The sequence below is a fragment of the Acipenser ruthenus genome, chromosome 47 (genome assembly GCF_902713425.1).
Source record: "Acipenser ruthenus chromosome 47, fAciRut3.2 maternal haplotype, whole genome shotgun sequence".
Taxonomy (NCBI): Eukaryota; Metazoa; Chordata; class Actinopteri; order Acipenseriformes; family Acipenseridae; genus Acipenser; species Acipenser ruthenus.
This window is the reverse complement of record NC_081235.1, coordinates 8,820,170-8,847,463: the sequence shown is the minus strand read 5'-3', so window position 1 is coordinate 8,847,463 and position 27,294 is coordinate 8,820,170. Positions and strand designations below refer to the sequence as shown.

The 27,294-nt window shown below is 46.6% G+C and overlaps 1 protein-coding gene across 2 annotated transcripts; it reads left to right on the top strand.

Annotated features, from left to right (window-relative positions):
• Positions 1–249: 249 nt before the first annotated feature.
• LOC117401444 (RNA polymerase II elongation factor ELL) lies at positions 250–27,001 on the top strand. Of its 2 annotated transcripts, none has more exons than XM_059013923.1 (12): positions 250–427; positions 8,378–8,425; positions 11,932–12,053; positions 12,982–13,145; positions 15,276–15,538; positions 15,838–15,962; positions 19,105–19,198; positions 19,728–20,265; positions 20,696–20,762; positions 21,284–21,455; positions 21,631–21,675; positions 21,806–27,001. In XM_059013923.1, exons 1-12 carry the CDS (start codon positions 293–295, stop codon positions 21,920–21,922), a joined length of 1,890 nt encoding a protein of 629 aa, XP_058869906.1. In that variant the 5' UTR covers positions 250–292; the 3' UTR covers positions 21,923–27,001. The 2 variants fall into 2 exon arrangements, with proteins under 2 accessions (XP_058869906.1, XP_058869907.1); XM_059013924.1 differs by having other exon boundaries at positions 254–340.
• Positions 27,002–27,294: the final 293 nt, after the last annotated feature.

The window sequence follows — 27,294 nt, the reverse complement described above, 5'->3', positions numbered from 1 at the left end:
AGCCTGGCCAACCAGCCAGCCTTTCCTCTGCAGCTGAGAGAAGCCCCCCATCTGCTTGTGTCGTGAGCCCCACTTCGGCAAAACACACGGCCCCACCCCCTTCATTGGTTATTCATGAGACGCGGGGGGGATCGGGGCCACGCCCTTTTGTTCGGAACACCTCATGAATAATTCAGCGCCCGGCTTCCAATGACGGCGCCTCATGAATAATGAAGCAGCCCGAGGGTGTTGTGCGCGTGACGGCGGCGGCGGCGGCGCCGAGGAGGAGCGCGGTGGTGGAAATGGTAGCAAGATGGCGGCGCTGAAGGAGGAGCAGAGCTACGGACTGTCCTGTGGAAGAGTGAGTAATGGCAGCAACGTCTCCGTATTTCACGTTAAACTGACTGACAGCGCCTTGAGGGCCTTCGAGGGTTACCAAAACAGCAAGGTAAGTGCTGGGACGAGGCCGCTGCCTTTTAAAACTTCGCCTTTTACTGAACCGGAGTCGAGCAATTGTTACAGGGCAGGGAGGCTGGCTGGATGTGTCTCTCTCTCTGTGTTGAATTTGCGGTGGTGGCTTAGCGGAGATAAATACGAGCTACTCTGAACTCAACAACACCTGCCCCGATCAAAAAAAAAAAAAAAAAAAAAAAAAGCAGTTTCAAACTAGTTCTCCTGAACCGAGCTGTTATACACAACCGCTAAACTACCGCGCCTGAGGAGAGAGAGACACACATCATGTTGACAAAAAAAAAAAGGTCTTAAATCGTTTATTTTTTTTTTTAACAAAAAATTGTCAATACAAAAAATATCGATACCAGCCCTTAGCTGTTTTATTATTATATTATAATTGCAATCTGACAGCGACACTTGATTCCCCAGTCGGAGTTAAGCGTCTGTTTGTATTGTTGTTTTAATTTTAAATGTGTGATTTTAGTTTTTTTAGACTTTAGATTCATCAATGTAGGTTTATATAACATTCTAAATGAATTCACTAATTTACTAAACTTGGTGATATTATTATTATTTATTTATTTTAGTTTTCAACTAGGGGTTTGATTTTGAAGTTTTATTTCTGTAAAAACATTTGGCAACATAACAACGCGTAGTTATTCAGACTAGGGACGGTCGGGTTTCGTCACTTATTATTGAGACAGTCCGGAGAGGGATTTGAATGTGATTCTCGTCTTATTTCCGGTAAGCGAGTACTTTCTGAAGTTCATATTGCAGTAGTTGATGAAAACAAACGCCAGCCGTCCTGTATCTCACCGGTACAGGGACTGGACTGCGGGCGACTTGCCTGGCCAAGTCAGGTCAACAACTTACTGGGTACAAAGCTGGTAAAAATAAACGCAGCAGCGCGCCGTCTCCTTTTGGGGGCTTGCGATATGAGAGGACGCGGTTCGGTGCTAGCTGTACAACGGCATGCATTTCATCACAGTTTGAATACAGTAAAAAAATAAAGTCGAATTTTATTTGAACAGAATGTCGGATCCACACGTAAGGCTATCTATTCTGGATAAGTTGAAACAGAAAGAAAGTTTATTCTTATTGCTGTCGTCATCAGCGTGACGAGTTTGATAAACCACGTGGTTGTGATTGCGGTGAAAAAAAAAACATTTTTTGCGTGTTTTGCGTAGCCTGACGCAGAGGAGAGAGTCCAGGTTCGTCGGGACGTGTGTTTTTGGCCACGCTAGCGCCCCCTGTTGTGTTGCAGAAAGTGTGACCGACAGTCATGATGGCTCTTAATCCTTTGAAGCCAACTCTCTCTAGTGTAGGAAGCGGCTGAACTAAAATAGATTGATCAAATCGGACTGAAAGGTGGGCCGGTGTGGAGTTCGAGAAGCTGACCTGCCAAAACTTTGGGGGGAAAAAGACAAAAAACATGCATTTATAAAATAGATACATAGATAGGAAACTTCACATGGTGCAGTTATACACGCAGTGACTGAAGGAGGATAGTGCCTTTCATACCACAGAATCGCAGAGTCGGTTAAATTAGAAAAACAAACAAACAGTGGAAAGATAATGCTGTATAAATATATGTTCATTTCCTATAAATGAGTCCAGAAACTGAAAGCAGCTAATGGCTATTGCAGAACATGGTGGCAGTTTGACAGATCTAGGAAGTTCCGTAGTTAGAAAATATGTTGGCTGCTTGTGTGAAGCACAGAGTTAACGGCAATTTGCAAAATGCGGCTAAACTTCAGTGGAATGAATAGATTGCAAAAGCAGAGAGAGGAATCTGAAAGTGAATGCAAACCACTTTCACGTTAAGTGCGTTGTGTTGCCAAACAAACACAGTTACAGTGACTGCCAGGCAAGCACATTGTATGTAGGTAGGCAGGTATGTGTGTGTGATCTGTTTTTATAATACTTTGTTTTTTTCAGTAACTTCTTGAAAGTTGTAGTTGGCAGTTCTTTGTAAAGCTGTGCAGCAGTTCAGCCCGGCTAGCCCAGTGCCTGGGGGTGAGTGCCCAGATATCGGACACTCTGGTTCTGCTGCAGTCGGCTTATCTAGATTACTGTGCACAGCTGCATGCACTGGCCTGGGCTCTCCTTCACTAGCCCACAATTAAAGGATGGTAGCTGCTGCGGAGCAGAGTGACCGGATTGCTTACTGGGTGTTTTGTGGAGCTCACATGTCATCACAGCTAAGGAATGTGTGTGTGTTACTTGGCTGTTACTTTGAGGAGTTTCTTTTGAGACGGTGTTCTGTGTCCTTAAACAGATGTTGTTTACTTGTGCTTCCCGTTGGATGTGCAGGTAGAACTAGGCGATGTTAACAAGTGCTGAAATGTTTGTGTACTTGACTTGTTTCTCAGAACTTCTGTCCCTACAAAGGAAGAACTTCAAGGACCTGCAATGCTGTGTCTCAACGAAGGAGTAAAGAAGCCTAAACCGTGTTCAACAACTTTCGCTTGGTTTTCCACCTAACCGGTTCTTTGCTAGGGAGGAGTTGCGTTTTGTGTTTTTATAATGTGGGCTGAAGCTCTCTCTGGTCCTGCACGTTAGGGTTCGGGTACAGCCCTGGGTTTCCTGGCTCGTGAGGGGGTGTTATTATCCTGCTCTGGTGCTGGAGTCTGTAGGGTCTCTCACAGGAGATGTCTTCTGTGAATGGATCTCACTTCTCATAGTGCTGGAGTCTGTAGGGGCTCTCACAGGAGATGTCTTCTGTGAACGGATCTCACTTCTCAGTGCTGGAGTCTGTAGGGTCTCTCACAGGAGATGTCTTCTGTGAATGGATCTCACTTCTCAGTGCTGGAGTCTGTAGGGTCTCTCACAGGAGATGTCTTCTGTGAACGGATCTCACTTCTCAGTGCTGGAGTCTGTAGGGTCTCTCGCAGGAGAGGAACGCTTCAATAACAAGCTCGATGGCGTCTGACACTGTAAAACAGGATTTTTTAATTAAACTTAATTTCGCTAATGGCCTTCAGGGTCCATTTTTGCTGCAGTAAATGTTTGCGCTTCTTTTAATGTACAGCACATGTATGAATAATATATTTCACAGCACATTAATTTTGCGGATTTTTAATAAATGCGAAATCAGCAAACATTTCTTCCTCGAGAGAATGAGGACAGGGCGTATGGAGCGGGTGTGAGTTTGTTTGTTTATTTGATGCAAAATCAAGTGGAAGATTGGTGCTTGAGCTCATGCTCCTAGAAATGCTGTAAGCTCACTCAGCGTGTCTGCAGGGTGTGCTGCGCAGTGTCAGAGGCGTTGTGCATGTCGCATGTGGACTCTTTCTCTCTCTCTCGCTCTCTCTCTGTAGTTTTCACACCACTTCAGGGTTGAATCCATGCCAGCGATTGTGATCTCATTAGAAAATCTCCTGGTATCATCAATGGATGAAGTACCAGATGGGTTATACTTGGAAAGATGTGCAAGTTCATTTTTCTTTTTTTTAAAGATCGCGTTCCTAACTCGGAATGCAATGCGCTGTTCAGGACAATATGTGCTGAGCGATGTGTTTTCCGCAGGACACAGCAGCAGCAAAATAGGTTTGAGTGTTTTAAGGAACAAGTCTTAAGCAAGTCTACCCAGACAGCTGTGCTTAAGAAAGACAACGCGGAACGAGTCGATCATCACGAATAAACTTCCTTTTACTTTGACTCCTCGGGGTGCCCAGGGGCCTGGCACACTCACTCGGGTCGACGTCTAAGCTGGAGATGACACGGGCTATCGTCATCATCGCTCTGAACGTGGCCGTGACTCGAGAGAACCGATTTGTGTAACCGGACAAATTCAGTGCCGTGCATCCCAGCAGCTGCTCCCTGGACCTTCACAGCGGCCGTGGTTTCAGATTCCTGACTGGCACGTTTTTAAACGAGCGAAGTCAGTGACGACGGAGGTAGTGCAGTATGAAGTGCTTTCGTTCCTAGTGTGAACGGGACATGGGTTAACGAGCTCTGTCTGGCAGCTTTTTAAAATCCTCTATTCCCGACACCTGCAAGAGTCCTCACGCTCTGGGGCTTGTGGCGAATCCGTGCAAAGCAGTGACTGCAGCATGCTTTGAATTTCACTTGTAGTGGTGCTTGGTTGGTGCGTAAGGAGGTTTTGATGTGAACTGCAGAAATATTTAGCAAACTTTACACTGGAACAAAAGCTTGGGAAATCCTGTGCCAATTAGCAGCTTCTCCTCCTAGTGCTTGTAAACCTCTCGCTGTGCTCCCTCATGGATGCAGTGCTTGTAAACCCCTCGCTATGCTCTCTCGCTGTGCTCCCTCGCTGGATGCAGTGCTTGTAAACCCCTCGCTATGCTCTCTCGCTGTGCTCCCTCGCTGGATGCAGTGCTTGTAAACCCCTCGCTGTGTTCCCTCACTGGATGCAGTGCTTGTAAAGCCCTCGCCTCTCGCTGTGCTCCCTCCCTGGATGCAGTGCTTGTAAACCCCTCGCTATGCTCCCTCGCTGGTGCCAGGGCTGGATGCAGTGCTTGTAAACCCCTCGCCCTTTGCTGTGCTCCCTCCCTGGATGCAGTGCTTGTAAACCCCTCGCTATGCTCTCTCGCTGTGCTCCCTCGCTGGATGCAGTGCTTGTAAACCCCTTGCTGTGCTCCCTCGCTGGTGCCAGGGCTGGATGCAGTGCTTGTAAATCCTTTGCCCCTCGCTGTGCTCCCTCACTGGATGCAGTGCTTATAAACCCCTCACCCCTCGCTGTGCTCCCTCACTGGATGCAGTGCTTGTAAACCCCTCGCCCCTCGCTGTGCTCCCTCACTGGATGCAGTGCTTGTAAACCCCTCGCCCCTCGCTGTGCTCCCTCACTGGATGCAGTGCTTATAAACCCCTCGCCCCTCGCTGTGCTCCCTCACTGGATGCAGTGCTTATAAACCCCTCGCCCCTCACTGTGCTCCCTCACTGGATGCAGTGCTTATAAACCCCTTGCCCCTCACTGTGCTCCCTCACTGGATGCAGTGCTTATAAACCCCTCGCCCCTCACTGTGCTCCCTCACTGGATGCAGTGCTTTTAAACCCCTCGCCCCTCACTGTGCTCCGGTGCTGGGGCTGGATTCCTAAAGCAACAGTTTTTCTTTCGCACAGACAAACACATTACCGCCGCAGTCCTCTTGAAATGTAGGTCATGTTACCAATTAATGAGCGAGCGAGTGAGCGAGCGCACGCCCCAGTATGGGAGGACCTGCCTCTGTGCATTGCCTGCTGCCAGTTTCTTTCTCCTTATCTGTCGTGTATACCCAGGGAATCAGATGAGTTTTTCATGAAACGTGAAACCAGAGACTAGCTTGTGTTCACCCCTGCAATCATGTCGCAGGTTAGTGTTGCAATTTAGATAATCGCTCCGTGATTCTTGTCTGTGCCGTTTGAAAAGTCGTGCCTCAATGCAGACCACAATAAATATTTAGTATTATTATTATTATTATTATTATTATTATTATTATTATTATTATTATTTTGTCAAATCAAACCTGTATGGTGTCCTGAAAGGCATCTGATCTCTGATTCAGTGATTCAGCTGTTAATAACTTTACAGCAGTGTTTTTTTTTTAAAGTGGTGGAGAAATGGTTAATTGAGATTTGCCTGCCCATGCTCCACAATCCCACACACACTCCAACCTGACACCCGCAAAGGCAAGAAGGCAGCCTGCTTGTGCTCTCTGTTCACATGCACACACGAGGAATGCTGTGGAGGTCTTCTCCACCCCCGCCCCCTGCAGGACTGTTTCTTTAAAACATCAGTCAGAGCAGTGGAAGAGCCCTCTGACACTCGCTGTGTCCTGTGCGTTTGGGGTGCAGGCACGCTGTCGCTCGCTGTGTCCTGTGCGTTGGGGTGCAGGCACGCTGTCGCTCGCTGTGTCCTGTGCGTTTGGGTGCAGGCACGCTGTCGCTCGCTGTGTCCTGTGCGTTGGGGTGCAGGCACGCTGTCGCTCGCTGTGTCCTGTGCGTTTGGGTGCAGGCACGGTGTCGCTCGCTGTGTCCTGTGCGTTGGGGTGCAGGCATGCTGTCGCTCGCTGTGTCCTGTGCGTTGGGGTTCGGAACTGCACTTGTCAGGGTGTGTGATTGAAATGACCAGGTGCCAGGAGTGAGCCGTGAGGCCCTCTGGTACGTAAGTCTGCTGTGAAATGAATCTCGTCATGCGGGAGTCTGCAGGGTTACTAACAGGAGAGGTTCTAAGAGAGGAACAGTTTATTTAACATCCCAGTCTTCGGTGCCTTCATTTATTACAGGGATCTTTCCTGCACTGGGAAACAGAATATCTTGTTTGACTCTAGGCTACCTTTTAGCTGGTCATTTTTTAAACATGTAGAAATTATTTTCATTCTGATTATGGGACATTCTTTCAGATTTTTTTTGTCCCTCTACCTATAGAAATGGCCCTCCCCTTTTTTTTTCCTAGCATATCAGTTAAACCCATGGCAGCCTGCATCAGCCTGTGTGTGTGTGTGTGTGTGTGTGTGTGTGTGTGTGTGTGTGTGTGTGTGTAGCCTGTGTCTGCCCCCTGCCTGCGAGCGAGTGCTGCGCTGTGTTCCCACCTGCCGTGTGGATCTTTCGGGGCTGCAGTCCTAGAGAATGCTGACCTGTCAGCAGCCCATTCAAATAAACCGGCTGAGCCTAGCGCTCTGTGCTGGGCTGCCTGGGGCTGTGCCTGCATCAGAGCAGCATGGGCTCCTGGCTGCAGCCCACGGATTGGCACAGCCAGCAGGGATGAAGTGGCGATTATCGACCAGACCACTGGAATATGAATTACTGTAGGGAGGACTTGATCAAAGTCTTTGACAAAGTTAACCCTAGCCAATACTTTAAGATCAGTTCAGAAAGCAGGACCAGAGGACATAGATGGAAGTGGAGGCAGACTTTAGGACAATTGTAATTCAAAGGCAAATAAGTGTGTGCCGGTACTAAGCATGGTGTAGCTGCAGTTACTGTCGTGGGAGTCTTTGTTTTCATGTGTGTGGATGGAATAATTCTGAATGCCTTTCATCCCTGCTTTTAAAATTCCAGAAGTCATAATAATCAGTCTGTGAGATGGTGGGGGCCATTCCATTGATCCAAATCATTAGAGGCACTGGACTTGGACAAAACCAACATCTCTAACCGTGTCTCACTGGTGTATTTTTTTATTTCGAGGTGGTGTTTTTTTTGGTCTGTCTGGTCAGCGTGAAGCTCAGAGCCCTGCAGGACGACCCTCAGGGTTGGAAAGGTTTTTATTTTCCGTCTGTGCTGTGGACCTGCGAGTGTAAGCTTCAGAGCCGAGGCTAGATTGTATTACAGCGCGTTGCATAGTGAGGCAGAGCCCCTGCACACAGCCAGAGCCTGGAAATACGTTGCAGATGAGCTATTGATACAGGATCCCTGCCAGAAACGAAGTATCCTGCAAACACACGCTTCGGTCTGCAGCAAGTAAAGCAGCGTGCAACTTTTTTTTCATTGTATTTATTGGAGAGGATACGAATATGCAGCTGTACCCTGCACACTGGAAACTGCAGTGATTGATAGCCACAGGGAACGTGCGTCGTCCCTTGATGGCTTTTACTTGCATCTTTTTGATCGCTCTACTGCCTTTAAGAGGTGTATCTCTCTCACTCTTCAAATGACGTTTCTGCTAGTGCAGATGAAGGCTGCACAGGCTCTCCTGGTTGTAATGCATGTTCCTCATACTCATGTGCTCTTCAGAAATACTGACAGAATCTTAATAAATTCAAATTGACACTTCTGCTGATAGATTTCAGTGTTGTGTATTTCTATAAGTTGCACATACAAACATCCTATTTCCTCCCCCTCCCATCTCCAAATATAGATTTTCTGCATTTATCTTGAAAGTGCTGCGTTTGCTGCCTGCATAAGCGCATCATTTTATTTGAGAGTATATAGTTGATCCCATCCCAGGAACGTGAAGCAGTTCAGCTGTCTGCTAATTGTTTTATTTCTTGTTTTTCTTTTCCAGAGCTCCTTGTCTAATCGGCCGTCGATCCGATTCACCGGGAAGCAGGGGGTAAGAAGATGCCAGTCTCTCTCATTATTCTTTGTTTAGTATTGAGTGAAACCTTGCTACCGGAGGTACCTTTTGAATTTCTTTCTTTATTAAACAGTTTAATTGCTTCTAGACTTGTATTGTCCCAGTTTTCTTTCATGCCAGCTGTTCTGATTTAGTGTTTTGATGTGTAGCAAATGAAACGGCGAGTAGTTTGGCACTGCAGATGGCGGCCCTAATGCTGAATGTCGGGGTGGGTGTAATATTGAAGTTTACTCAGGGATGGAGATAAGGCTCCCATTGCATAGCAGTTTGAACCATTCCTGGTTTTACTGCGAGTTTAACAACACACGATTTCAATTGTGATTGCGATTGAATTACGAGCTACACCGTTCCTACTGGAATTCACCCCTGCAGGACTACTTTACTGTCCAGTTTGTCGCAGTGATCCCCAGTGACCTGCCTGACCTCCTGTTCTCCGGCCACAGTCAGTCTCTGATCAGATTAGACAGGGTCACGTGCGGCAGGTTTAGCGGGGGAGGGGGGAGGGGGTTGCTATAGTGACATCATGGTACGAGAGCTGAGAAGTAAAAGTAACTTCTACTGTGCACAGGAATCCTGCCTGGTTTGAGGCTTTCCTCTCCCTTTTAACAGAACAAGGAGAGAAGGTGTGCGCCAGGGGTTAAATTATTACTTGAAGCCTCCAAGCCCTGATGCTTTGCAGTTTTTACTGTGACTAATACAGGAATATCTGCTGGCCGGCTGGCTGGCTTGCTTTCTAAAGGAAGTGTAATACATGAGCAGAGATTTTTCTACATCAGTTGCTGAAAGTGCTCACCCGTTTGGCTATGAAATTAATCCACAGCCTGTGTGAAGATCGATAGCTGGGCTGATTTCAGCACAAACGTTGGTCCTGCGCTTCCTGAGCAGGAGATTCTAGAAGTCTTCTGCACTCCGTGTGACTGTACGGCTGTTAATGATTTTTCTTTGAAACGCGGCCTATACGTAAAGATTCAGAGCGGCTCTGTAATCATTTAGGGTTCAAACGGTTTGAAATGTTTCCCCAGTGACTGTGTGTGCTTGCGTGTTCCTCCAGTTTTACTGCGGATGTCTAGAATTGCACGTGGTTGATTTTGCACAAGGTTTTAAGTCAGGGGAAATTAATCAAATGATTTACTTTAATATTATTGAACGTGCTTTGTGCATTCATATTGATTTCTGATGCACTGGGAATATGATTAGCAGCAATAATAGCAATCAGTATTAATTGTAGGGTGTTTTTGAGCTTGTACAGCACATTGCTTTTGGAGAAGCAAACAATATTTATTTGTCTAATAAAGAGAATTCAAAAACGGCAACCGGCTCTCTATCCAAGAGGAGTCTGGATCCAACAGGATACTCATCAGTCACTAGAAACACTTCATGAAGAAAAGTATTTTGATAAACTGAACTCACCAGTGAGAGTTCATCAGTTGCTTTTTCTTCAGCTGTACAGAATTGTTTAGAATGTCTTTAATGAAGACTCTTTCCAGTTGCCGGCTCTGCCAGCCCCCCGGTGTCGCCATGGGGAGCTGTGCAAGGCGGTGTGATTCTATCTGGCATCTAAAGAACGGTGGAGCGTCCAACCTCGCCGGACTGCCTTGTGGGCGGACAGCAAGTCCTCTGCCAGGAATGGCCTGACCCTGCAGAGCCCTGCTTCTGTCGGCTGTTTAATTAATCACAGCGTCCTGGAGGGACCAGAGGCTCTGCTTTGAAGAAGGGGGTGTTCCCGAGCCCCAGCCTGAAAGGGCTTTTTGTTTTGCAGGTCTTTGCAGCAGCAGCAGCAGCAGCAGCAGCAGCAGCAGCAGCAGCAGCAGGGGGGGTTGGGGGGGTCCAGGGAAGCAGCTGGGGGCCCATGTTGCTTTGTGAAGGGGGTTGTGACCGGCTCCTCACGGCTGCTTCTGTGGGTTTAGCTCCACGTGGACGTGGCTCATTGTTTTACAGTGAAGGGGTTCCAGGTTCCTTTACTTCTTTCTGTAAGGTTTCTTTTTGTTTTAATGGTTATTGCACAATGCTGTTGGTATGTGAAGGATAGCCTTTGAATGATTCAGACGGTGGGGGGGGGGGGGGGTTGATCTGTTCTGCAACCATATTCAGACTCTGCTTTCCTCACTGCATATCATCCAGTTCCTTGGAGTCTACCAGTGAAGCCTTTGAGTCATTCTTTACAGTTTCGTTTCCTGTCGGCTCTCTGAATCACGTACCCGGTTTGACACCCTGGTAGATTCCCCAGCGCTGCAGGATGCTCTGCTCAGGACACTGCTGTTTTATATGAGTGTGTCTGTGGCAGGCCGTGTGTGTGTGGACAGGGGGAGGGATGGTTTCTAGAGCACCCTGTGCAGTGTGACTCTCCACAGCTGAAGGGAAGCTGCGCTGTGCTGTCCCGCGGGGTGCACTGGATAGCAACCCCCCCAGGCTGGAGGAAGGAGAGTGTGTCTGCGGGGGTTCGTAATGCCATGTGTCAGGCTGCAGGAGTTAATCTGAGCTTACTCCCAGACAAACTCTGCTAATGCTGGGGGACTAGCGTTCCATAATTCAATAATTGTGGTTCATTCACAGCTGAATCAGGGATGGAAATAAGACTAGTATTGCATAGCAGTTTGATCCATTCTTGGTTTTGCTGTGAGTTTGTAATAAGACACACCTGAGCTTGTTCCCTACACACTGTTCTATCGCTGTGCTGTATTCAGAAGGGTGGGAAGAATTTTTTTTTTTTTTTGTAACCTCAGTGTAGAATCCCACTGTGTGGTCTTTTTCCAAGTTTAATTTTTTTTTTAAATCAGCCCACTGGCTCTAGAATTTGAATATATAAATAATCTTTTGATGTGAGCTAGTGTTAGTGGCTGCCTAACATTGCTTACAGTACGGCCCCCCCCCCTGTGCATCGTCTCTGGATGTGCAGCGAGACCTGAAGGAGGCGTTCTCCACACCTTGTGGTCTCGGGTTCAGTAGTAACAGCATCCGCGTGTTATTTCTGGATCGTGGCGGTTGAAGTGGTGCAGCACCTGCAGGTTTTGATGTTTCGAGGTTTTCTCTGGAAATCAGCATGGCCTGGTTTAAGATTCAGCAGCAGATCCACAGCCGGAGACGAGAGCATGTTCTCTGAAGCTAAAAATAAGCAGAGACATTTTCAGGGTGGTGGTGGGGGAGGAATTTGCATACAGCACACAAAGTATATTAACACACACACACCTTGTAGTAATACAGGCATGGGAATAAGACTCCTATTGCACAGCAGTTTCACCCGCTCCAGCTTTCACTGCGAGCTTGATTAGCCGCAGTGTAGAGGTGACGAGCTCAGGAGTGTCTTATCAAACCAGGAATGGGTTGAACTGCTCTGCAATGGGAGCTCCGTCCCTGCAGGTGGCTGACCCCAACATTAGCGGGACTTTTTAATATTGAAAGACTGGAAAGGTTTAAAGAGCACTGTTGCTTTTTCCTTGGGTGTTTTTTGTTTTATTGATTTGAATTTTTTGCCCCCCCAACAGCAAATCTCAATCCCCAGGCCGGAGTGTCCGAATGAGCTGCGGACTTTCAGCTTCTATCTGTCCAACGTGGGGCGGGACGGCCCCCAGGGGAGCTTCGACTGCATGCAGCAGTATGTCACCGGGTGGGTACGCAGCGAGACAGCCCGTTCTGCAGTGTCATCACCCAGCACTGCTCAACACTCCCCAGTGAGACAGGCACTGCAAACCCGTTGAACTCTTAACTTTAATACCGTGTTTCTGAATTGCTGTAGTTTCTGGGAAGTGGTTAAATGTGACTAATGGGAATTTCCTCTTGCAAAAGGTTGAGATTGATGTAACGGTGCACTGAATAGAGGTGCTAGGACACGCTTTTGTTTTTTTAAATGTTTGATCAAACACAGCTTAATGTGTTGGGTGGTGACCCATGTTCGAATTCGTTCATGTGACGCGGTTTATGAGTGACTGGATCATTAAATATCACGCAAAGGAAACCAGCTCTTAAATATTTCAGGGATGGCAATAAGACTCCCATTGCACTGCAGCTTGATCCATTCCTGGTTTTACTAGCAGTTTAATAGAACACACCTGAGCTTGTTCCCTACACACTGTTATATCGCTGTGCTACATTCTGAGATTGGGAGACTTTTTTAATACATTGTTTTGTGTAACCTCAATGTAGCATCCCACTGTATCTGCGAGGTCTTTCTGCAAGTCTAATCAAGCTGGTAGTAAAACCTGGCATGGGTGAAACTGCTATGCAATAGTCATATTTCCGTCCTTGTTGCTTGAATAGCTATTCACGTTTTTAAAGAATATTTCAACATAAACAATAAGCTCAACTATCATCCTAATCACTCAAAGGCAGTCGTTAGTAAAGTGGGTTTAACAATAGATTTGTTGCAGTGTGATCGTGGGCAGCAGGACTGCTCTACCAAACAAACAGTGCAGGTTCCCAGCTCCTCATCCAGGGAGCCGGGGTGGAGGAGTCGGGAGGTAGGCAATAAGCAATAAGAAGCCCCAAATGCTGCTGCTGCTGCCGCTGCTTTTTAATTGCTTTGGGTTTTCTTGCAGCGACGGGAGCATTCAGCTGGACTGCCTGGGCGGGATACAGGATAAAATCACTGTGTGTGCCACGGACGACTCCTATCAGAAAGCACGGCAGAGCATGGCACAGGTGGAGGAGGAGACCCGGAGCCGCGGGGCAATCGTTATCAAACCGGGAGGGAGATACGTGGGTAAGGAGGCGTGCGAGAGAGAGAGAGAGAGAACTACTAACAAGTCACAATTACTGGGAATCAACATATTAGATGATAATGATGGTAATAATAATTATCGTGATAATGTTATTATTGCCCAGCCCTAGTGGAAGCAGGTTTGTCCCTGCAGGAGATGCCCCTGTTTGATTTGCAGAGGCGCTCCTGTATGATCTCCTCCAGGTGAGTCTCCAGCAGCTCCCTCTGAGTCCGCGCTGGTCAAGCTGCCTCTCTCTGCCTGGCCCCCCCGCCCCCCCACCCTGCGAGTCACTGACTCTCTTGTTCCCAGACAGTATGGAGCAGCCTGTCGGTTGTAGCTGCCCTGTAACCAGGCTGTATAATTTAAGCTGATAAGGTTACTCCCTGCCAGCACCGGAGATCTGTTCTCTCATGGTTCCCTGGACGGCTCCCTGTCAGCCCGGAGACAGCTTCTGATCAGAGTATCGCCCCGGGCTCTGTGTGTGTGTGTGTGTGTGAAGGACACAGCGGGACAGAATGCCAGTGCCATGCTCCTTCTTCTCTTTATACTGTGTGTGTGTGTGTGTGTCTGTCTGTCTGTGCTGGGAAATGAGACTCCCACTGCATAGCAGTAAGGTCCATTCCTGTTTACTATGATGTGTTTTGTTATGTGCTGTAGCTGATCAAGCTTGTATTAAAACCTGCAATGTGATGAAGGCGAGTGAGATTGTATTTGCAACATATAAAGGAAGCTCTCAAAATAATGTGTTGATCACCAGAGCTTTGGAAAACACTTTTTTTGGACATGCTTGCACACAGTGGATAGTACGTCTCCAGAAACCTTATACAAGCCCTGCTTCCCTGCGATAGCTCGGTTTGAAATACAGTGAACAGATGACCCCTAACTTCAAACGCTCAATCAAAACATCTTCAATTGAACTGAAATATTCAGTCTTTTTCAGACCGCTTTCTCGACATGTAAACCTAGTTTTATTTCAGTGAATTGGCACAGTAAATAAACCCGTCTTGCTGTTGCCCCTCGGTTTGGTGAGCAGAGCCATGTGACCGGGGGATCGCTGTGAGAGGAAGCTGGTGGTCAGAGCTCAGTGTTGTAGAGATAACTGTAGCTCCTCCTCCAGCAGACTCTAGCGCTAGGTAACCAGCGCTAAGCAGCACTCGCGTTTCCGGCACCACAAATCATTTCTTAATCTCAGTTTTCGGAAGCGACGCTTGTCAATAAATGCTTGCCAACTGTTTTCAAAAAACGCTGCAGTGTGTGGGTTTTTTTTTTAAAGAAACAATGTAGGCCTCTGTCTTCTACTCTGCCCAGCCCTCATTTCTAATAATATTTACACTATGTAGTAAACCCCATCATCGATGTTTATACAGCCATCTGAAAAGTTTTTGGTTGCTGTTAATTGTTCTTTAAATTTTAGATTACAGTATAGGCAAGCTGATTTTAAAGGCCAGTGACCAGAAAGCCATGTGGATAAGGGGCAGAGCTCCTATATGGTATTCTATATGTAATATAGAGCCTTGATATTGATGTGACACAACAGTCTGAAATTTCTTTATCAGATAGTAGTGACAGCACATTACAATAGCTGTACCGTTTTTGATTATTCTGTTAAGTATGCAAGCAGATTTTCTCCCCACTCAAACATCGGAGCCGCCAGTGGATTGGATATCTGCTTGTATCGTACCGCGTCCTGTAACATCATCCCCGTATCTTCGTCGTTCTTGTATTGTGGCACGCCGCCCCTGTCTCTAACCTCTGCATATGGGGTGGATATCTGCTTGTTGTATATTCTATATGTGCAGGGAGAGAAACAAGACTGCCACTGCAAAGCAGTGTCACCCATTCCAGGTTTTAACACAAGTCTGATTAGCCGTGGTGTATAAGAACATAAGAAAGTGTACAAACGAGAGGAGGACCCATTCGGCCCATCTTGCTCGTTTGGTTGTTAGTAGCTTATTGATCCCAGGATCTCATCAAGCAGCTTCTTGAAGGATCCCAGGGTGTCAGCTTCAACAACATTACAGTATCGGTAGCTCGTGTGTGTGTCATCGTGAAACTCCTCTGACAAAACCAGGAGTGGATCAAGCTGTCGTGTAGCGAGTCACCCCTGATGTGTTGGTTCCTCTCGTGCTCAGGTAAGAAGGTGCAGATCCGGAAGCCGGCCCCTGGCAACATCGACGTGGCCCCGACGAGGAGGCAGGCCCGGCCGGTGAACATGGCCAACACCCTGAAGAAGAGCAGCGGCATGCCCAGCGCGGCCTCGCCCAGGCCCTTCAGGGAGCGGCTCATACACCTGCTGGCACTGAAGCCCTACAGGAAAGCAGAACTCCTCCTGCGCTTGCAGAAGGATGGGCTCCCTCAGCAGGACAAGGACTCGCTGGACAGCCTCCTGCAACAGGTCAGCAACCCCCTGGGCTCCGGCCACCCACACCCCAACCGTTAACGCCCTTAACCCTTCTGCTACGGCGCTGCTAGAAATTGTTTAAATTTCCATTTAAGCAGAAGTCTTTCAGGCCGCACAAGGGTAGGCTTGTCTGGTGAGGAACGTTTTATTAGAGAACACTTCCCTAAAACTTTTTAAACTTCCTTTAAAAATAAATGTTATTGAAACGTGTGCCAAGTACTGAAGTGGGATGGCCGGGGGTTGTGTGTTGAGGCGGGGTTTATTTATTTTATATTTGATTTTCTTCCCTCCAGGTGGCGAATCTGAATGGGAAGGACGGCACCTACACGCTGAAGGACCTGATGTTTAAAGAAGTGCAGAAAGCCTGGCCTGGATACTGCGAGGGAGACCAGCAGCTGCTGAAGAGGATACTTGTCAGGTGAATGAATCGCCCAGCCCCTGCTCTCCAGGCTTGGGCAGCCCTAGGCTACAACACAAGCGTGGCATGTGGATTATCAACACGCTCGTTACACAGAAGCTCCACCTTTTAATCCACTGCCCCCTCAAAGAAAGAGTCCACTTTCCAGCCCCTGTAGTTGCCGGACGGTCAATGCTGTTTTCTAGACACTTTCTTCTAAGCAGCATTAGACTGTCTTTGGAATCAGGCCAGAACATTGCAGTGTTGAACAGAAAGCTTACTGTATGATTTCTTAACACAAGCTTTACACTGGTGTTAAGATGGTCACCCTTTAAAATATTAATACTTTATGGATCCTTGTTGAAATTGTTGCTGATTTCCCTAGCATCATTTATTACTGCACACACATATATATAATTATGCATATTCAGTGCTCTGAACAAAAATCAGTGCAGAAGGTGCAAGGGCATTCGGAGCAACATCATGATGTTCTAATCTGTTACACAACCCTGTGAATGTAACACTCTAGAAGCTTGTGGAAGGGATAGAGCGCTCGCTGCACCCCTAAACCAGCACAGCAAGGATCCTGCTTTAAAGATTGAAGCATTCAGCATCTCTTACAAGCAGTGAAACTCAATCATCCATTTTAAAGCAAATGTAAAACGGCTCCTCTAGGAGTACTGGCCTCCTAATGTGGGCGTTCTGGCTTTTTCTCCAGCCTCTGGGCCATCCCCAGTGGGCTAAAAGCAGCCTCCTCCTCCTCAAGCATGCTGTTCGTTGTTACTGAGCTGTTCTGTAGAACAGAGATCCAGTGGACCACAGAAGAGGGATACCGGTGGAGAGCAGATTGAACCCGGGTCATATTGGCGACCCCCTCCCCCCCTCATTTTAACTGATAATGTGATGTTATAAACATGACTGGGTTCTGCGCAGTGAATTCCCGTGGTCGTTGCATTGAGACCCCCGCACACAGAGCCGCGTTCCGTTGCTGTGCGATCTGGTTATGCCTTACGATACACACAGACCAGCGTGGAGAGGAGAAGAGTGGCGATCCATTGCGATGTACCTCCTTTTCAAAGGGAGGAAAGCGTATTGCAAATGTGGGAACTGTACCATACAAGGAAGCGCTGAGTCTAGGAAAGTACAGAGTAATGGATTTTTAAAGCTCATACCCCCCTCTCCTCTCCTCTCCTCTCCTCTCCTCTCCCACTGTGCGATAAAACCAGAGTTCAGTTTCCAACCCTTCCTGATCTCTGGGGTCTCTAGAACGACTGCCAAGCAGAGAAGCCGACAATGAGCCCAGTTCACATAACATCATCCCTTTTAGCACCGCGCTGCACTGGAACTGAAGTCTTGTTTTAAACTGGAAAAATGAGCTACCAGTTTACTGATGCTGACACGGTTTTTACCCCCAGAACGCACGCTGCTTTTTCACTTGCGGTGTGTTGACTTTTTTTTTTTTTTCTTTTAATAAAGCTGGCTGTCTTCCAAGAAAACCCAATGGAAAAATCCATGTCCTCATGAACAGAGTCATTCAGCGAGGCTCAAGGCTAAAAATAAAACACGAAAAGGATGTGTTGAACTGCGTAAACAAAAACGCATGAAGAATGTTGGGTTTTATCAAGATACTGTTTTTGGTCCGTTAACCTTTTTCATAGCTTAAAAAAAAAAAAAAAGCACACATCGGTGTGTATCCTGAATCTCCGACAGTGCATACTCATGGCAAACGAGTCAAACATGCAACTGGGGGGGTATTTGTAAAATAAAATTCTATATTTGTGTTCCTTGCATCCCTTGTTTGTATTCCACGCACACAGGGTCACGAAGTGTATCACTTGTAGTGTAACGGAGGATTGTGTAACAGTGGGCAGTGTTGGGACACAAGTGCCTGAGCTCCAAATACTGTGCAACACAAGATCCGCGCGTCAGCAATCTCGCTGCGTTTCCTGAGTGACTAAGAAGAGAGTCGCTGGGGTCATGCTGTGAAAATAGATTAGCAGCAAAAGGGGTTTTATTGCTAATGTTGATCTGTGTTTTTGAATGAAGTCTGTGCATTGAGAAACGCTGCCCGAATTCGACAGCTTTGCACAGGCATTTCGATTCTGTTGTCCGGGCTGCGGATCGCTGTGTAATGCGGTGCTTATATCTGACTGTGGATTTTGATTCTGTTATCCGGGCTGCGGATCGCTGTGTAATGCGGTGCTTATATCTGACTGTGGATTTCGATTCTGTTATCCGGGCTGCGGATCGCTGTGTAATGCGGTGCTTATATCTGACTGTGGATTTCGATTCTGTTATCCGGGCTGCGGATCGCTGTGTAATGCGGTGCTTATATCTGACTGTGGATTTCGATTCTGTTGTCCGGGCTGCGGATCGCTGTGTAATGCGGTGCTTATATCTGACTGTGGATTTCGATTCTGTTATCCGGGCTGCGGATCGCTGTGTAATGCGGTGCTTATATCTGACTGTGGATTTCGATTCTGTTATCCGGGCTGCGGATCGCTGTGTAATGCGGTGCTTATATCTGACTGTGGATTTCGATTCTGTTATCCGGGCTGCGGATCGCTGTGTAATGCGGTGCTTATATCTGACTGTGGATTTCGATTCTGTTATCCGGGCTGCGGATCGCTGTGTAATGCGGTGCTTATATCTGACTGTGGATTTCGATTCTGTTGTCCGGGCTGCGGATCGCTGTGTAATGCGGTGCTTATATCTGACTGTGGATTTCGATTCTGTTATCCGGGCTGCGGATCGCTGTGTAATGCGGTGCTTATATCTGACTGTGGATTTCGATTCTGTTATCCGGGCTGCGGATCGCTGTGTAATGCGGTGCTTATATCTGACTGTGGATTTCGATTCTGTTATCCGGGCTGCGGATCGCTGTGTAATGCGGTGCTTATATCTGACTGTGGATTTCGATTCTGTTATCCGGGCTGCGGATCGCTGTGTAATGCGGTGCTTATATCTGACTGTGGCTGTAAAACGTATTGTAAATCTGTACATTTTCATGCAAAACTAAATTGGCAAAACAAAAATAATGGTAGGAAAAAATAAATGTCGACGGTCCACTGGAAACAATTTGCGGAAGCGGTCTGATTGTGTGGTTTGTTTTTATTGATTTTTTTGGTCTCATTTCTACTCTAATGTTGCCGCTTGTTCACAGGAAGATGTGCCAGCCACAGAACAGCCTGGGTGTACCAGGGGAGACCCCTGCAAGCCCACCCAAAGAGCACAGCAACTCCGCCTCTCCTTCTCAGGTAGGAGCCCGGGGTAGGGCTGTGTGCTAGGGCTGGTGGGGGGGGGGGGGGGGGGGGTTGGCTCAGGTTAGCCTACCTAGCCTAGCCTGCAGAGACAGAGGTCAGGTCAGCCTAGCCGGAAGAGAGGGGGAGGTCAGGTCAGCCTAGCCTGCAGTGACGAGGGGGGGGGGGGGCAGGGGTGCTGACCTGAGAAGAGCACATGCAGTTCTGCCAGTACAAACAGCCACCCACTACACTGCCAGCCAGGGTTCGATGGGGACACAAAGTTCCACCGAGGAGGAAACAAAGCAATTCCTTAGCCAGGAGTTTACTGAAGCCGCTTTTTATTTTGTAATAGTTTACTTCGTTGTTTTTTTTTTTTTTTTAATTAATTTTCTTAGCTGATTTGTCTGTAATCTGTAATCTTCTTTTTTAAATGTTGGTTTCCAGTCCTTTTTAAATGAGTATATGAAATGTGTGTGCCTCCTCCTATCTAGACAGAGAAATAAACGTATTCCCTTCCTGACCGTGTCTGCTTTGCGTTGTGCAGAAACGCCCGGCTGTGGACTTCATCGACCCATTGGCCAATAAGAAGCCCCGGATCTCCCACATGACCAGCAAAGCCCAAGGCGCGTTGAACGGGAAGCTGGGCTCCTCCAATGGGAAGGATTGTGCTCCTGGGGCCCCGGTGCCGCTCCCGGCTGATCCGGTGAGCTCCAGCTCCCACTTACACAGGCTGGAGATCCCCCGGCCCTACGACCCCCTCTCGGACGTCAGCAACGACTCCAGCCACAACGGCTGCGAGGGGCAGGAGGCAGCGGCAGCAGAGCGCCTGAGCCACCCCCCGGCCCCCAGCGCGGGGCTCCCTGCCCAGCCCAGCGAAGCAACCTTCCCCAGCACCGCGGCCGGAGCCCCTGCCTCTGCCCCCTCCTCCGCCCCCTCCTCCGCATCTCTGCACGGGAAATCCAAGAAGAAATCCAAGAAGCACAAGGACAAGGAGAAATCCAAGGAGAGGGGCGCGGAACCGAAGAGAGGCTGTGAATTTATTACGGAGGCGCAAGGGAGCAGTGTTCCACAAAGCAGCACGGGTATGTCGTGTTTTTGTTTTCTTTTCTTTTAATGACTTTTTAAACTTCACGCACATGCAGTATCCAGCCTTCCTTCCTCTTTAACCCAGAGTAATGCGTCGCTTAACTTCTGCACATCCTAGCAGCCTCGGAGCTGATATTTTTGGAGTGGTCGTCTAAGCGTATTTCATGAGCACCTTGTCTGAGTGTGAAACAGCGTTTGGAAAGTGGATCCACAGCGACCTCTAGTGTTCACTGTAAACCTTTTTTTTTTTTTTTTTTTTTTTTAAGCCTAATCTCTGCATTCCTGGAAGATCAGTCTCATACTGTGTTATAGAAATATATTTTTAATATTGGTTTTATCATGCATGACCATTCACTGAGATTTCACCACGTATGCATATCTATAATTTCTCTAAGTTAACGTTGTATCATTTTTGCTGTCTTGCAGACCTGAATGGGGCGTGCAGCAATTCTAGTGTTCCTACGTCAACGTCGGAGATGCCGGACTATTTATTGTAAGTTCTGCCCTCCAAACAGGCTGAGGAATCGGAGATTGCATATAGAGTTGGACCAAAGATTACAAACTTACTTAGACAAGCTTTTTAACAATACAAGTACTCTACTAATGTCGCTAAAAGAAATGTTCTTGTGTTTTATTTTTTATATATTTTTAGCATTCATGTCATGCTTGAGAATTGCTCAGATATGACTCCTGGGCTGCAGCAGCTTGTATATTGCGTCCTTAACCCTTTCAGTCCTGCAGGACCTCAAGGTCCTACTATTATCTTGGCACTGTATGTTAACATGTGCCATAGGAAATCAAGATAAGGTGGGACCTTGCGGTCCTGCAGGACTGAAAGGGTTAAGGACGCAATATAATAGTGTAGAAATACATGTAAAAAAAGTGTCCTGTTCTCATGTATACTACATAATAGAGTGTACTCTTCAGTTTGACACTGAAAGAATGAAACTGGCCAGGTTGTAGCAGCTGTGGTGCTTTTGAGGTTTCAAAGACTTCCCTGTCGCCCCGTTACAGGAAATACTCGCTGATCGCGTCCCAAGACCAGCGGCAGAGTTACAAGAACGACTTCAACGCAGAGTACAACGAGTACAGAGGCCTGCACGCCAGGATCGAGCGCATCACCCGGCAGTTCACAGTGCTGGACACGGAGCTCAGACAGCTGCCGCAGGGCACCGAGACTTACAAGGTACATCCCCTCCTTCCCTCGCTCCGGTCTGTCTCCACTTGCTCTGCCCTGTGCTCCTGGTTTCTGTAGTGCTCTTAATGCATCAGTCAGGGTTAACCGAGTCCTCGGTTTTGTTTTGTTGCGTCGCTCTGCTCTCCATCTTTAATGTAACGTATCAATTTATTTTTCTTCACAGACAATCCATAATCAGATCTTACAAGAGTATCGGAAAATTAAAAAGGTAAACTCAAGTTTCCTAAAAAGGCTTTTGAAATACTTTTTGCAAATTGTGATTTTACACTGCTAACAATAAATACCTCCAAATGAATTTGATGTGTTTTTTATTTTTATTTTTGTTTTTTATTTTGCAGAGTAATCCCGATTACAGCCAGGAGAAGAACCGCTGTGAATACCTGCACAGCAAGCTGGCTCACATAAAGAAACTGATAGCAGAGTACGACCATCAGCACCTGCAGAACTGGCACTAGGGCTGCCCAGTCACTGGACCCTGCTCGTGGAGACACTCTCCTGGGCTGAACTGTCTCTGAATTCCCCTTTTCAAAGGAGCCACGGCGGGGGAGCGACTCCCCCTGGTGGTGGGGAGGGGGGGGGGGGTGCAGCAGCACGCTGTCATTGTGAGTGAAGGAAGAGGACGAGAGAGAATGTGCTACAAGATGTGTTCTGGGTGTCGCCTTTATTATTATTATTATCATTATTAGTATTATTATTAGAATTATTATTTCAAGTTCAGGTCTACACAAGCCCTGTGATTAAAAAGCATTTTTTTTTTTTTTTAAGAAAACCAATTCAGATATTTGGGAAGGGGGGGTGGGGTGCGACACAATGAAACAACCAAACTGTGGAAGGATTTGACAGAAGAGATGCCAAACGCTACAAGTGTTTCTCGTAGGTAGATTTTCTTTTTCTTCTCTTGTTCAAAGAAATAGAAGGTTCTGAAGCTTAAGAACTCTTGTGGATAATTGTATTATCCCTTCTATTCTATTATTATTATTATTATTATTATTATTATTATTATTATTATTATTGTTATTATTTAATTTATTTTGGTTCTCATGTTGGATTGATAATTCTGATGCATCAGTACTTTTCCTTATCGGGTCTACAAGTGTGCGTTGTTTTTTTTTTTTTAAAATGTTCAATCTTTTTTATTAATTTATAAAAAGCTGTGTCAGCCAGTTTCCCTATCACATCAAACAGCCTTTTCCAGTCCCTTAGCGTTATCTACCCCCTACACACACACACACAACTCTACATACAAACTTCCTCATCGTATTCTCAAGCGCCTGACACTGAAGATACCCCCTAACGACCCGACCCCTCCTAAGGAGTGCCTGCCCTCTCTTCTGTTCCAGCTCAGGGGACCCCAGCGTGCCACAGTGGTGGAGGAGGAGGGTGGAGTTTCTGCTGTCATTTCTCAATCGGGCGGGGGTGAGGAGAGGTGGGGGGGGGGGGAATCTTCCTCGTTTTTCAACAGTTTCGCGGTTTCAGTTTTCATCTTCCTGCTCTCAAGTCCATCCTCGCCTCGCCCCTAAATGTTTGGGGTTTGGCTCAGATGTTGGCGCCCCCTGTGTCCCTGACTTCTCCTCTGTGGGGGTGTGGTTTCCAAACCTGACCAATGGAAAGCACCAGCCTGCCCCTCCTGCAGTCCTGAAGCGCTCTCTGTGCCCGCTCTCGCTGCCTCGCTCCACTTCAAGCTTCTCTGCTGCAGAAGACATTTGATTGTATCAGAATTCTTCAGCGTGTGTGTGGGGGTTTTTTTTTTTTGTTTGTTTGCAGCGTTAGGAAAGCCTTATACGTGTGTGTGTTTTTGTTTGTTTTTTACTTGTATTTGAATCGACTAATCTGGAAGTAGTCCTCCACTACGGACAAGTTAAACCAAGTATCAGAAGGCAGTGTTTCCTGTTGAACTCCCACTGCTGTGCGGGTCGTCAGTGCTAAATCTGAGCTGAAAATAAATGAGCTCATAGAACATCTCTCTGCTGTGGGAACCGCAGGTTCTGTGACGGGGTTTCCCAGAGGGATCACAATGGAAGGAGCTCCCTTTTTAAAGGAGTGTTTGGGAGGCAGCAGGGCTCGTTCATCTCGTCTCAAATCTCCCTTTACTAGAAGCACATTTCAGTTGCTACAGAAACCTGCCTGGCTGGCTGTGGACGGAAATAGACTCCCCCGATTTTATTTCATGTAGTCGTTTTGTATTTTATTTATTTATTTATTTTTCTTTGCTGCTCCTAAAGGTCATCGTTTTATACACGCGACACTCTAACTCCTTTTGGGTTCAAAAGCAGTGAAACTCAGATAAATGAAATTGTGATTTATTCACGTCTGCATGCTTCGCACAACCCCGAGTGCTTCAATCGCTTTGTCCCGCACCAGTCCCCTTTTTTGCTTCCCAGTTTAATTAATTTCTCCATTTTTTTGTTTAAATAACCGGTACATTTGTGAAGCTCTCGCTGCAATGATACATTAAACCCAGTCAGTTGGACGGCTCTAGTTTTAAGGCTGAGCTCACTTTGATGGTGGCGCTGAGGTCTGTGGTGTTTTAAAGTGCAGCTTGTTGGACGAGTCCCTGCAGCTAACACTGTCCCTTATAAAAGATTACTAGAGTGAAAGCATGCTCAAGCATAGGCAAGCATTGTAAAGCCCAGAGCAGTACGGTAAAGCATAGTCAACATTACAGAAAACATGGTAAACTATAGTATAGTGTAACCAAGGGAAAAATACCACAGGAAACTTTTATAAGGGATGTACCAGGAAGGTATAGTCTGAAATACTACAGTAAGCTGTTCCACTGTCAACCTCCTCCTTTGATTTAATGAATTCCTGAAATGCAGCCTACCTGAAAGCCTTTCTAACTAGCCCCTCTTGCATCTGAAATCCTCAGTTTCTGTGGATCTGGGAGCGTCTCTGTCTGTTTCTGTGGATCTGGGAGCGTCTCTGTCTGTTTCTGTGGATCTGGGAGCGTCTCTGTCTGTTTCTGATCATGCTCCACTCGTGGGCTCCTTCCCTGTCATTTGATGGCTGTGCTCAGCTGGCTGTGGAAGGTCAGTTTGCAGTTTCTGCAGCGTGGTGATTTTTCTCCTTGCTGGGTTCTGGACAGGCCGCTGTGTCCGATGGGCTGAGCGCTGTGGCGATTTTGTTCGATGTTTGTTTGTGTGCTGAAATGCACAGGGGTGTGTGCGCTGGGGTCGTGTTAAGATGGTGCTGGTTTTGTGAAGGCTAAAGGGAACCCAATTTTTTTTTTTTTTCCTGATCGGAGAGGGCAAGGTTAGAAGTTGTTGGAAAACAAGATACTTCAATAAATGTTCAGCTTCCATGAAAACAGTATTTCACTTTTTTTTTTTTTTTTTTAAAACACTTGACCATTGGGAACATTTTCGGAGCGCGTGTGTATAATATATCTATTAAAAATAAATGCATTTTAACAGATGTAAGAGAATACAAAGAGAATTTAGTTTTTGATGATATGGAATGGCTTGATCTCCAGTTTGTAAATGACTAAACTATATATAATATTTTTGCAAAACAATGACTTTACAAAGGAAAGCAACCATGAATATGTATGTATTCCTAAACTTGTAGACTAGGGAGACTTAACAGTATATTGAGAATATGAAGAAATAATATTAAAAAACCTGACGCGTGTGACCTGGTCTGGGAGGGATTGGGCTGTGCTGTGCCCAGTCCTGGATTGTGGTGCTGGATTTGTCACTAAAGTGAACTGTTCCAGCTGTGTGAGCAGCTGCTAATTCTCTACTAACTGGAATTCTACAGCCTGTGAAAGAAATGAATTTACTTCTCCTGCGTCCGTGTTTAGCATGGGACACATTGCTGGGACCCCGTCATTTTAATACAGGGGTGCAAGTTAGACTCCCATTGCATAGCAAGTTGATCCATTCCTGTTAGTTTTTTTTTAAAACCATGAGTTTAATAAGACACACCTGTGCTTGTTTCCTAGACACACTGTGTCTTACCAAGCTGGTAGTAACACCTGGAGTCTTATTTCTATCCTTGTAAAGGCAGTTCTGCATGAATTGTGTTCTGGGTGCTGCAGGTGGAGTATTCCCTTTCTCCTTCACTCGGTTTAATCAGATCAGGTTACAAAACTATCTCTGGCTCTTGGGGTTCGAGTTACGAGATGCAAAGAGATTTGCTCTTTTAAAGTTAGGCATCTGATCTGGAATTGTCAGGTTGGCACAGGGGAGATTTTTTTTTTTTTTTTGGGGGGGTCGGTAGGAACTGAAGACCTGTTTTTAAAAGGGTCATTTTAATTTTAGCTTTTTTTTATTTATTATTTTTCCCCTTCCTGCTCTGTGGAGAGTAACCCTTAATTGAGCCGTGGAGTCGTGGGTTCGTGAGCTTCTCCACTTCATGTTAAAATGATGAATCCAGGCGGGGTTGTGTTTTCAGTATTGCCGGCAGTGGTCCCTTTCTGTTCCTCTTGTATTTAACTTGCTTAACCCTCATAATAACATTAAATGCACTTTACCCAACTTGTACAGATATGTATAGAGCTTTATTTCTTACGTTTTAAAATCCATGGAGGGGAAGGGGTGGGGGGGGGGGGCTGTGGCTATGGTCTCTGCTGGGGGGTTTATAATAAACTTTTTTTTTTGTAAAGCACAGTTTTGTATTGTGTTTTGGGAATGCAGGCTGATGGTCAATATTACACACTCTAGATACAGCTGTACTGCAAGCCTCTGTTTCTCTACTACATTGTGATGAGCTGTGAAGAGGGACTAGTGGATGTGCTTGCAGTGAGTTCACAGTGCAATGCAGGTCAGCCTCCACCCTGGTGTTAACGTGTAACCTGGGTTTGAAAACACGCGTGTGCCACACAGACACACGCTCGCTTTTACACTGGAGTGAGTCTTTGCTTGGCGCCTGTCTGTTTGCCAGACTCTTCCATAAGCAAGCCTCCTGCGAACTCTTACCCTACAGAACGGAAGCAGAGCTTGTTTTACATTCCTAACAAAGGTAGCAACCTTATTAAAGGGTGGAGGGGGAAAAACAAGGTGGAATTCATCATTACAAGGAAGTATCGCTAGATCTGTCACAGTTATATGACTAATTCACTACTGTCTCTGGCAGGTCAAAAAAAAAAAAAAAAAAAAAAGCTTTATTTTTTCAGTTTGTTTTTCTGTCTTAAAGAAATATCATACTAATCCAGGCAGCACAGAACCGCGGTTGAGCACAAGATCCGTGGAATGGTCTGTTTCATGTTCTTCCCACCAGGGGGTGCTGTTGTATTAGAAGCGATCCCTAGAGCCCCTTGACCAGCCCAAGCAGGAAGGTGCTGTACTGGGCGTTGTGATGAGAATACGCAGCGCTGTCCCCTGCGCGGTGGATACGCTGCCAGTGTGTAAGAACCGGAAAGCGCTACTGTCTTCCTAACTCTGGTGTTAGGGTGTATATTGTAATTTAACTGTCCCTGGGATTGGAGACAGTTTGTGTATTCATACGTTTTTCACTGTAAACTAACCCTTTGTGAATCCCACTAAATTGTTGTAAAAAATTATAAATAAATAAAAGAAACTGGAATTCACCAGGCTTTGAGAAGCGTTTGCGTTTCTTTACTGTGCTGCTCCACCACTGAGTTCATGTCATGCTGCACGGGGCAAACGGCAAGGCTGTGTGCTGGGGAAGGAGTCTACGAGCGATAGACACGCATGACATCTTTACTGTGGACGTTGTTTTTGTGTTTAACGAAACTGCCCTCGGGCAGGGGTGGAAATAAAGACTCCTAGTGCAGAGCAGATGCACCCATCCCCACTAGTAATATGAGCTGGATTACCCACAGTGTACAGAATAACAAGCTCGGGTGGGTCCACTCGTTCATCTC

Excerpts from the sequence above, each read along its gene's own strand:
- LOC117401444 (XM_059013923.1), top strand. The coding sequence starts at position 293 with ATGGCGGCGCTGAAGGAGGAGCAGAGCTACGGACTGTCCTGTGGAAGA. Across the intron at positions 15,539-15,837 it reads TGGACAGCCTCCTGCAACAG|GTGGCGAATCTGAATGGGAA; the intron begins GTCAGCAACCCC and ends TCTTCCCTCCAG. Across the intron at positions 21,456-21,630 it reads AGGGCACCGAGACTTACAAG|ACAATCCATAATCAGATCTT; the intron begins GTACATCCCCTC and ends TTTTCTTCACAG.